The sequence below is a fragment of the Helianthus annuus genome, chromosome 12 (assembly GCF_002127325.2).
Source record: "Helianthus annuus cultivar XRQ/B chromosome 12, HanXRQr2.0-SUNRISE, whole genome shotgun sequence".
Lineage (NCBI taxonomy): Eukaryota > Viridiplantae > Streptophyta > Magnoliopsida > Asterales > Asteraceae > Helianthus > Helianthus annuus.
Genome location: NC_035444.2, coordinates 659,365 through 671,080, shown reverse-complemented (window position 1 = coordinate 671,080; position 11,716 = coordinate 659,365). Strand labels below are relative to the sequence as shown.

Here is an 11,716-nt window from a genome sequence, read left to right as displayed (position 1 = left end):
TTGTTGATTGGCTGTGTAGTTATGCAATTCGAGTTAACATTCATGAAATCGGATCATAATGTGATTGAGTGTTATGAATATTGTTATTGTTCATAAGTGGGATTATTAGGGTTCATAAGAATTGATGATTTATTCCCCTGTTTGATCGATGAATTCTTGAATAGCAAACTGTTAGTTGATAATTGATTTTTGGAAACTGTCAACGATGATTGAATTGCCTAAATGAATTGCATGAAATCAGGAAAGTCGTTACACACACGGTTGCGACTCGGCATCGCTTGTTGCGAGTCGGAACCCCACTCGAGACCAAACCGCACGAACCGCAACCACGGTTGCGAGTCAGATTACGACTCGTAACCAGACCATGATGAACCGAGACTGCCCATTGCGACTCGTAACCAGTCATTGCGACTCGTATCCAGCCGTTACGACTCGAGATCCTCGTTGCGACTCGAAACCCCGTTGCGAGTCGAGACCACCGTTGCACATTCACTGTCTTGGGCTTTCACTGTCACGGGTCCAATCAATTGGGCCCAACGATTTGAATTGTGGACTGTTTGTTATTGGACCAGCATACGTTTACTAATTGGGCCGATTGAGAATCTGAACTGTTTTGTTATTGGGCTGCTTATGTCATTGGGCCGGGTATGATTGGACTTAGAACAATTGGATCCTCACATGCTATGTCTTATCTGCTTACGTGCGTACATGTTTGCCATGACTATACGTGATTACTATATACGTGCTATATACGAACCTGACTCGTATAATAACCATGATAGGACGTGGTTGACCATTTACTTGCTACCTGTACTTTCTGTGTATCTGCCGAGCAAACCAAGGTGAGTTCACACAGCCAAGGCATGGGATTCCCGGGTTGGGAATTGGGTTGGATATGTTGGATATGGAATGATTACTCGTACTTACGCATATACCAGACTATAGACCATCGTCCTCAGGTTAGTCAGGGCACGTTACGTAAAGCCTACGTAACCCAGTATATTTGCCATATGTCTCCCGGGTCGGGAGGACACGTTACGTAAAGCCTACGTAACCCAATACCATTCACTGGCTTCCAGATCGGAAGGCCACGCTGCGTAAAGCCTACGTAGCCCCCACGCGTACCACTGTCCTCGGGGAAGGGCACGTCACGTAAAGCCTACGTGACCCTGTACGTTTTCCTGTTCTCGGTAAAGAAGAACACATGGTCGGAAGTTAGTCTAGTAAGTACCGTTAATGAGAAGCCCTCATTAACCAGGATGAACATGGGAAGCCCCCACCTTTATTACACACTAGTATGGGAAGCCCCCACTAGCTATACTTATGCATTGCACTATGAACTTACTTTCTGTGAACTCGCTCAACTAGTTTGTTGATTATTTGCTGCATGCCTTGCAGGACCTTAGGTATACTTGGAGCTTGCACAGGGAAGAGCAGGTCGTTGTGGGCAGATGGATCGTTAATGATGTTGAACTCATAACTCGTATAACTATTTGGATTTACTTTACTATGCTTCCGCTACTTAAAACAGTGTTTGGTTTTTGAAACATCAATCATGTCATGGTGACTTATATTAACTACTTCTATTATTAATTGCTAAGGTTTGATATGATTGATGGCTTGATCCTGGTCAGTCACGCTCCCAAGCGGTGGTATTCCGCGGGTGGATTTTGGGGGTGTGACAGATTGGTATCAGAGCCATTGGTTATAGAGAACTTGGTTTTAATATGGGAAAACGTTTTTATTAAAACCGGACTATAACCAGTACAGTGCTCTCAATGATCCACAACGACGCTTCGCTCCACGTGCAAGACTCGACATCTTAGGTAATAAGGTTCATGTTTATTGCCTGTTTGCTAGAACTACTTAGAACTTTGCTCACATTACGCTTAGATACACATACTTTGATTGCATGAGAACACCTAAATGCCTACGCTTTTCTGTCATCGCCCTACTCGCGAACCATTCTTACGTATGTTACTTGTTACTATGAAGATCATGTCTGGACGAATCAACATGACACAAGCCCAGCTAGAGGCTCTCGTTCAAGCTCAAGTTGCTGCGGCAGTTGCAGCAGCTCAAGCAGGTAGTATATCCTGCAGTATAGGCACACACTAGGATCTTTAGATCCTACATTAACTCTCGTATTTAACTTCGTCCTATTCGTACACAATAGGTCAACACGCGCAGCAGCCAGTCTGCACGTTCAAGAATTTCATGGACTGTCGTCCAAACTCTTTCAGCGGCACAGAGGGGGCAGTGGGACTCCTCCACTGGTTTGAAAAGTTGGAATCGGTATTCGAAATGTGCGAGTGCCCTGAGGCTCGCAAGGTCAAGTTTGCTACTGGTACTTTGGAAGGGATAGCATTGACTTGGTGGAACGCCCAAGTCCAAATCTTAGGGTTGGCAGCTGCTAACGCCACCCCATGGAACGATTTCAAGGAACTCATCAAGCGTGAGTATTGCACACGTGAGGATATTCACAAGCTAGAAGACGAGCTGTATAACTTGAAAATGGTTGGATCGGAAATCGAGGCGTATACTAAACGGTCTAATGAGCTGGCCGTTCTGTGTCCTACTATGGTGGACCCTCCATACAAGCGCATTGAGTTGTATCTCAAGGGATTGGCGCCAGAAATTCAGAGCCACGTGACGTCGGCTAACCTCGAAAACATCCAGGAAATCCAGCGCCTTGCTCACCGTATCACCGATCAGGCAGTTGATCAGAATAAACTGCCTAAGCGTGTTAACGCTACTGCTAATGTCACCACCTCACTTACTCCTGCTACATCTGGTGACAGTAAAAGAAAGTGGGATGGGGATTCCAGCAAAGGTTCAGCATCTGTTCAGCCACAATCTCAGCAGCAGAAGATTGACCACTATCAGAGTCCCAGTCAGCAATCCTCTAGTGGTCACAGACAGAGGAGATATCAGGGTAGTCAACCCAGGTGCCACAACTGCAACAGGCATCACCACGGCCCATGTAACAAGGGTCGTTGTCAAAGGTGTCTTAAGATGGGTCACGAGGCCAAAGACTGTAGGAGTCCACGGCCTGCGAATCAGAATCAGCAGCCTCAGCAACCAGCTCCACAGAACCAGCAGCAGCAGCAGCAGCCACAGCGTGGAAACCGGGGGTGTTTCCAGTGTGGGGCTGAAGGTCACTTCAAACGCGATTGCTCTCAATTGAACCAGAACCGCAACAACAATAATAACCAGGGCAACGGGAACAACAACGGTGGAAACAACAACAACAACGGCAATGAAGCTCGTGGTCGCGCTTTTGTGCTAGGTCGAGGCGATGCAGTGAACGATCCCAACGTTGTCATGGGTAAGTTTCTCCTCGACAATATTTACGTTACTGTTTTATTTGATTCGGGTGCGGATACAAGCTATATGTCTGTGAAAATGTGTCAACTGCTAAAACGTGCACCAACACTTTTACCCACCAAACATGTAGTAGAGTTAGCTAACGGTAAAAGTCTAGAAGCCACGCACGTAGTTCAGGGTTGTAATCTTATCCTGGCTGGTCAAGCCTTCTCCATTGACCTCATTCCCATAGTTTTGGGTAGCTTCGACGTCGTGATTGGGATGGATTGGCTTTCCCAACACCAGGCAGAAATCTTATGCAGCGAAAAGGTTATTCGCATTCCTCGTCCGGGTCAGGAACCTCTAGAAGTTCAAGGTGACAAGAGTGGTGCTGTGGTTGGCATCATCTCTTTCTTGAAGGCTCAGAAGTGCTTACGTAAAGGTCACGCAGCCATTCTGGCTCTCGTTACAGACGCATCAGCAAAGGAAAAGAAATTGGAGGATATTCCAATTGTACGTGATTACCCTCAGGTGTTTCCTGAAGACTTACCTGGCTTACCGCCTCATCGTCAGGTCGAATTTCAAATCGAGCTCGCTCCGGGAGCAGCACCCATAGCTCGCGCACCATATCGTCTAGCTCCATCAGAATTGGAGGAACTGTCAAAGCAACTACAAGAACTCTTGGAAAAGGGTTTCATACGACCAAGCTCTTCGCCTTGGGGAGCTCCAGTACTTTTCGTGAAAAAGAAGGATGGTACGTTCAGGATGTGTATAGACTACAGGGAACTGAACAAGGTGACGGTGAAGAACCGTTATCCTCTTCCACGCATAGACGACTTATTCGACCAGTTGCAAGGGTCGTGCTACTACTCGAAGATAGACTTGAGGTCGGGATACCATCAGCTGAGAGTTCGGGATGAGGACGTCTCCAAGACAGCCTTCAGAACTCGTTACGGTCACTACGAGTTTCTCGTCATGCCGTTTGGGTTAACGAACGCGCCTGCTGTATTTATGGATCTTATGAACAGGGTGTGCAAACCCTATCTCGACAAGTTCGTCATAGTTTTCATCGACGACATCCTGATTTACTCCAAGAGTCAGGGGGAACACGAGCAGCACCTTCGTCTTATTTTGGAACTCCTTCGGAAGGAACAGCTGTACGCCAAGCTTTCTAAATGCGACTTCTGGCTTCGTGAAGTCCACTTCTTAGGCCATGTGGTGAACAAGGATGGGATCCATGTCGATCCATCCAAGGTAGATTCGATCAGGAACTGGCCTGCACCGCGTACACCGACAGAGATACGCCAATTCTTGGGTCTGGCAGGTTACTACAGACGGTTTATTAGAGACTTTTCGAAGATTGCTCAGCCGCTTACGTTACTGACACAGAAGGGTGTTACCTATCGCTGGGGAGAGCCCCAGGAGACTGCTTTTCAGCACTTAAAGGATAGACTTTGCAGTGCACCTATCCTCTCATTGCCAGAGGGCACAGATGACTTCGTGGTTTATTGTGATGCATCCATTCGGGGATTGGGATGTGTGTTAATGCAGCGCGACAAGGTTATTGCTTACGCCTCTCGTCAACTCAAGGTTCATGAACGGAACTACACGACGCACGATTTAGAGCTGGGAGCTGTTGTTTTCGCGCTTAAGATATGGCGACACTACCTGTACGGTACCAGGTGCACGATTTACACCGATCACAGGAGTCTCGAGCATATCCTTAAGCAGAAGGATTTGAATATGCGTCAACGACGATGGGTCGAGTTACTTAATGACTACGAGTGCGCTATCAAGTACCATCCAGGCAAAGCCAATGTTGTGGCTGACGCCCTCAGTCGGAAGGACACTCTACCACGGCGCGTGCGAGCGCTACAGCCTACGATTCAGTCTAGCCTTCCAGCACAGATACGAAATGCTCAGGTAGAAGCATTGAAGCCCGAAAACGTCAAGGCTGAAGCCTTACGCGGCTCACGACAACAGATGGAACAGAAGGCAGACGGCGCCTATTATGTAACGGGCCGGATTTGGGTCCCTCTTTATGGTGGTTTACGCGAACTTGTAATGGATGAAGCTCACAAGTCTCGCTACTCGGTACATCCAGGGTCGGATAAAATGTACCACGATATCAGCACTACTTATTGGTGGCCTAGTATGAAGGCCCACATTGCTACGTACGTTGGAAAATGCTTGACCTGTGCAAGAGTCAATGTCGAATATCAGAAACCAGCTGGCCTACTTCAGCAGCCTAAGATACCACAGTGGAAATGGGAAGAAATTTCCATGGATTTCGTTACAGGCCTACCTAGATCTCAGCGTGGGAACGATACAATATGGGTCATAGTTGATCGACTCACTAAGTCTGCACACTTCCTACCTATAAAGGAAACGGACAAGTTCTCCACTCTTGCAGACGTATACCTTAAAGAAGTTGTCTCGAGGCACGGGGTGCCCACATCTATCATTTCGGATCGCGATGCACGATTCACGTCAGAACTTTGGCAAGCAATGCATAAATCCTTTGGCTCACGATTAGACATGAGCACAGCATATCATCCTCAGACGGATGGGCAGTCTGAGCGTACGATCCAAACACTTGAAGACATGCTTCGGGCATGCGTCATCGATTTCGGCAACGGCTGGGAAAAGCATCTCCCTTTGGTGGAGTTCTCGTATAATAACAGTTACCATACCAGCATACAAGCCGCTCCGTTCGAGGCATTGTACGGGCGTAAATGCCGGTCACCTCTCTGTTGGGCAGAGGTGGGAGATAGTCAGATCACGGGTCCAGAGATTGTAGTGGACGCCACAGAAAAGATTGCACAAATACGACAACGCATGGCGGCAGCACGCGACCGTCAGAAAGCCTACGCGGATAAGCGTAGAAAGCCATTGGAATTTGAGGTCGGGGACCGGGTTTTATTGAAAGTCTCACCCTGGAAGGGTGTGGTTCGTTTTGGCAAACGGGGCAAACTGAATCCGCGGTACGTCGGACCATTCGAAATTATCGAAAAGATTGGCAAGGTAGCCTACAAGTTGAACCTACCAGCTGAACTCGGGGCAGTTCACAATGTCTTTCATGTATCGAACCTAAAGAAGTGCCTATCAGATGAAAACCTCATCATTCCTTTTAAGGAACTCACTATCGACGAGCGGTTGCAGTTCGTTGAGGAACCAGTCGAAATCACGGACCGGGATGTGAAGGTCCTCAAACACAAGAGAATCCCTCTTGTCCGAGTTCGTTGGAACTCCAAACGTGGCCCAGAGTACACCTGGGAACGCGAAGACAGGATGACAGAAAAGTACCCCCAGTTATTCGGGAACAAGGCAACCACTACTGAGGCTGAAGCTACTACTTCGGAATTTCGGGACGAAATTCCAGATCAACGGGGGGAGGATGTGACACCCCAGGAAAATCAGTGAACAGTGCAGTTTACCTAGCTTCCTCAGTGAGTGCATACCAAATTTCGGGACGAAATTTCCAATTAGTTGGGGATAATGTGACAACTCGAACTTTAGGCTTGCTTGATGTAACGTTACGTGTTTATGTGACACTTTGAGCTAATGAATATTACGTGATTTATGAGATGTTGTTATGTGTATTGTGTGATATATATTTGTATGTTAATTGAACCGAACCCAAACTGCACACGATAACCGGTCACACAAGCCTTTGGGCTTTACACCTTACATTCGGTCCATTAGGTAACCGAGTGGGCTCGGCCCACTCCCCACTCGCAACCACTATACCAAAACTAAGGGTCTTGTTTTCCTCTCATTTGTTACAACACAAGGAAACACACACATAACCCTAGCTCCTCTATCTCGTCTCTCTCTCTCTCTCGGCTTGTTTAGGAACCGACGGCACAAGGCCACCCGATCACCCTCTTGTTCGGATCACATCTCGTTACTTGTAACCGGTTAGTGTGTTTGTTTGAATTCATGTTAGATTATATGTGATGCCATGATTGCTATCATTCGGTTATGCGATGTAACTAGGGTGTATGTTAGTAAAATTGATTGGTTGTTGTTGTTGGATGCGAGTACTTATTATAGTGATGTTTGTTAATCGGCCGGACAGGTTATATAATCGGATTTGTTGTTGATGATGTTAATGATAATGTCTTGTTGATTGGCTGTGTAGTTATGCAATTCGAGTTAACATTCATGAAATCGGATCATAATGTGATTGAGTGTTATGAATATTGTTATTGTTCATAAGTGGGATTATTAGGGTTCATAAGAATTGATGATTTATTCCCCTGTTTGATCGATGAATTCTTGAATAGCAAACTGTTAGTTGATAATTGATTTTTGGAAACTGTCAACGATGATTGAATTGCCTAAATGAATTGCATGAAATCAGGAAAGTCGTTACACACACGGTTGCGACTCGGCATCGCTTGTTGCGAGTCGGAACCCCACTCGAGACCAAACCGCACGAACCGCAACCACGGTTGCGAGTCAGATTACGACTCGTAACCAGACCATGATGAACCGAGACTGCCCATTGCGACTCGTAACCAGTCATTGCGACTCGTATCCAGCCGTTACGACTCGAGATCCTCGTTGCGACTCGAAACCCCGTTGCGAGTCGAGACCACCGTTGCACATTCACTGTCTTGGGCTTTCACTGTCACGGGTCCAATCAATTGGGCCCAACGATTTGAATTGTGGACTGTTTGTTATTGGACCAGCATACGTTTACTAATTGGGCCGATTGAGAATCTGAACTGTTTTGTTATTGGGCTGCTTATGTCATTGGGCCGGGTATGATTGGACTTAGAACAATTGGATCCTCACATGCTATGTCTTATCTGCTTACGTGCGTACATGTTTGCCATGACTATACGTGATTACTATATACGTGCTATATACGAACCTGACTCGTATAATAACCATGATAGGACGTGGTTGACCATTTACTTGCTACCTGTACTTTCTGTGTATCTGCCGAGCAAACCAAGGTGAGTTCACACAGCCAAGGCATGGGATTCCCGGGTTGGGAATTGGGTTGGATATGTTGGATATGGAATGATTACTCGTACTTACGCATATACCAGACTATAGACCATCGTCCTCAGGTTAGTCAGGGCACGTTACGTAAAGCCTACGTAACCCAGTATATTTGCCATATGTCTCCCGGGTCGGGAGGACACGTTACGTAAAGCCTACGTAACCCAATACCATTCACTGGCTTCCAGATCGGAAGGCCACGCTGCGTAAAGCCTACGTAGCCCCCACGCGTACCACTGTCCTCGGGGAAGGGCACGTCACGTAAAGCCTACGTGACCCTGTACGTTTTCCTGTTCTCGGTAAAGAAGAACACATGGTCGGAAGTTAGTCTAGTAAGTACCGTTAATGAGAAGCCCTCATTAACCAGGATGAACATGGGAAGCCCCCACCTTTATTACACACTAGTATGGGAAGCCCCCACTAGCTATACTTATGCATTGCACTATGAACTTACTTTCTGTGAACTCGCTCAACTAGTTTGTTGATTATTTGCTGCATGCCTTGCAGGACCTTAGGTATACTTGGAGCTTGCACAGGGAAGAGCAGGTCGTTGTGGGCAGATGGATCGTTAATGATGTTGAACTCATAACTCGTATAACTATTTGGATTTACTTTACTATGCTTCCGCTACTTAAAACAGTGTTTGGTTTTTGAAACATCAATCATGTCATGGTGACTTATATTAACTACTTCTATTATTAATTGCTAAGGTTTGATATGATTGATGGCTTGATCCTGGTCAGTCACGCTCCCAAGCGGTGGTATTCCGCGGGTGGATTTTGGGGGTGTGACATTTTTTAACATGTTTGTTAATAATTAATGTATTTAATGCAGGTTACGGAGGATTAGAAACTGTTGAGGGAAAGAGTAATGCATTTGAGTAGAGATGCAGGGATAGAGCGTATGAAGAATGCTCTTTCCGATGTGAGTTTAGGCACAACGAGTTTGCTATCTGTATCATTCACTACATGAATGCTATTACGGAGGATTACTATGTTAAATCCGTTCCCTAAAGTTATGCTATTTCAATAATTAGCTGAATACATGAATAAGATTATTAAGGCAGTACGAGCGACTTTTGACCCGTTAGACTTGTTTTTAGCTATATTTTAGTTCATCCTTTGACCCGTTAGAGATAAAACATAACCCAAATAGATCTGTTCTTATGTAAACGGGTCGAAATTGCCACCTCCACACGTAATTCTCACTGCAAGTTGTGTCAGAAATTGTGCTATGTAGATTACTCTGGGTAACATATTGATGTTCCGAAAGAAAAATTGGCAGTTTGATTTCATCGGCAGGTTCATATACTTCATCTTGACCTTTTCATTGTTTCCACTGGTATGTGCTTCCTGAGTTTCGTTTTATATTTTAGAAAACAAAGCTGATTATATAATTATATTTTTTTTTTGTGACAGTGCAAACTAGATCATATCTTACAGGACGATACATTTTCTGGTCACATAAAAAGCTTCTTTAGCACAATGTGGGATTCTTTTACGACGTATGTATCTTCTGTCGGTGCATTGTTACTGTTGGCTGCTGCAATCTCATTTGTCCCTTTGAAAGTTTCCAAGAAAAAGAATGTAATAATCGGAGTCGTGCATGTTTCCGCTCACCTAGCTTCAGAGTTAGTTCTCATACTGTTAATGGAACTCAGTGTTGAAACCTGCATCCGGCATAATCTTTTGGCAACATCAGGCATGTTTTTCTTTCATTTTAATCGCCAATATAATTGAAATTATTCACAAATATACTTGATATATAATTATTCTTTACATGATTAATAATTCTTTCATTTCAGGTTATCTATACTGAATATATAATGCATATCCTAGGGAAGAAACGAGTAAATTCTTTTATCTTGTGGTCACTTGATGATTTTTGGTGTTATTGACAAGTTGTTATTGAAGATGTCGCGTGTGTATGTTGGTAATCTGGATCCAAGGGTCAGTGAGCGAGAAATTGAGGATGAATTCCGCACTTTCGGTGTCATCCGCAAGTAAGCGTGGGTAGAAATTGTTAGATGGACTTTTTTGGTTATCTAAATGTATTTTATGTGTCTATCTAATATGTGTATTATGATGCCAGCTTGAAGTTTTTGTAGAATTCTTTCATTTTTTAAGTTCATCTCATTTAGTCATTGCTGGCAGCCTGGCAGTATCCATAGTTTTTCTGTGCTTGCATTGTTCTTTTGATTTTTTTTGTTATTTTTTATACGTTTGGTCGTGTTTAACATTCCAGTATTTTTGGTCATGCAGACTGTTGTAATGTAATGTAATTTTTGTCCGCTTTTACCTGTAAATGATCTCTTAGATCGTTTGTTCTATGTGATGTGCAGTGTGTGGGTTGCAAGACGCCCTCCTGGCTATGCTATTGTTGATTTTGATGACAGACGAGATGCTCAGGATGCCATCCGCGAACTCGATGGTACTGTTATAGTTACTGTTATTATTCATAATTCTTGAGTTCCCATTTATTAACCAGATTTGGGTTTATTAATTATTTTCTGAGTTCTCATATATTAATGACTAAACCAGGTAAGAATGGTTGGAGAGTAGGAATGTCTCACAACTCTAGAGGATCAGGTAGTGGCAGCGGTGGCGGAGGGCTTGGTGGAGGTCGTGGTTGCCCTGGTGGTTTTGATTTGAAATGCTACCAGTGTGGTGACGTTGGCCACTTTGCTCGTGAGTGCCGTGGCGGCGGCAGTGGTGGCCAATTTTGGGACGACTACACATGGTCTAAGTTCCATTTATCAAACCAGAAAGAAACGAGTAAATCTGTTTTAGGCTGGCTAAACGGCAACATATTGGCGATGGACGGATCGGATCGGATCGAATAACAGAGACTCATCAAGTGATAGTGATACAGAACAAAGCCTTACGGCATATTATGCTGGTGCAATCACACTTGCAAATTCACCAGAGGAAAGAAAATGACGTGAAAGTCATTCAAAGCGTTTTGAAAAGAATCATGGTAACCGAGCAGCATCTACTCTTGCCAAAACCAAAAGCGCCTGTAGAAATTTGTATACTAGAAGTGCAAATGCCTATGTGTTGGCAAATAGTACCAGTTTCGATGAAGGTACCGCCAGCAGGGCAGTTGAAGATATCGATTGGGATTCTCTTACTGTTAAAGGAACGTGCAAACAAACTGAGAAGCATTACGCCTCACTTCTGCACCAGATCCTACTACTGTAAGCCTTTTGCCTACCAGGAAGAGAGGGGGTGACATGCATCTGAGATTAATACATTACTTCTTTTGAAGGTAAGACCGGAGGAAGTATTGGAAAAAGCTTTGCTTTTTGTTCTTTATGTTGTGACAGTTACGAGTTGGACGAGCCATTGACGCCGAAGAAAGAGAGAACATTGCATTTGTTCAATCAGCTTATGAA

General features: G+C 44.8%; 1 protein-coding gene across 1 annotated transcript; it reads left to right on the top strand.

Annotated features, from left to right (window-relative positions):
- The first annotated feature begins 10,228 nt into the window (after window positions 1-10,228).
- LOC118479285 (serine/arginine-rich splicing factor RSZ22A-like) lies at window positions 10,229-11,164 on the top strand. The gene is made up of 3 exons (XM_022140758.2): window positions 10,229-10,324; window positions 10,664-10,752; window positions 10,863-11,164. The coding sequence occupies exons 1-3, from the start codon at window positions 10,236-10,238 to the stop codon at window positions 11,162-11,164; spliced, it is 480 nt and encodes a 159-aa protein (XP_021996450.2). The 5' UTR covers window positions 10,229-10,235.
- Window positions 11,165-11,716: the final 552 nt, after the last annotated feature.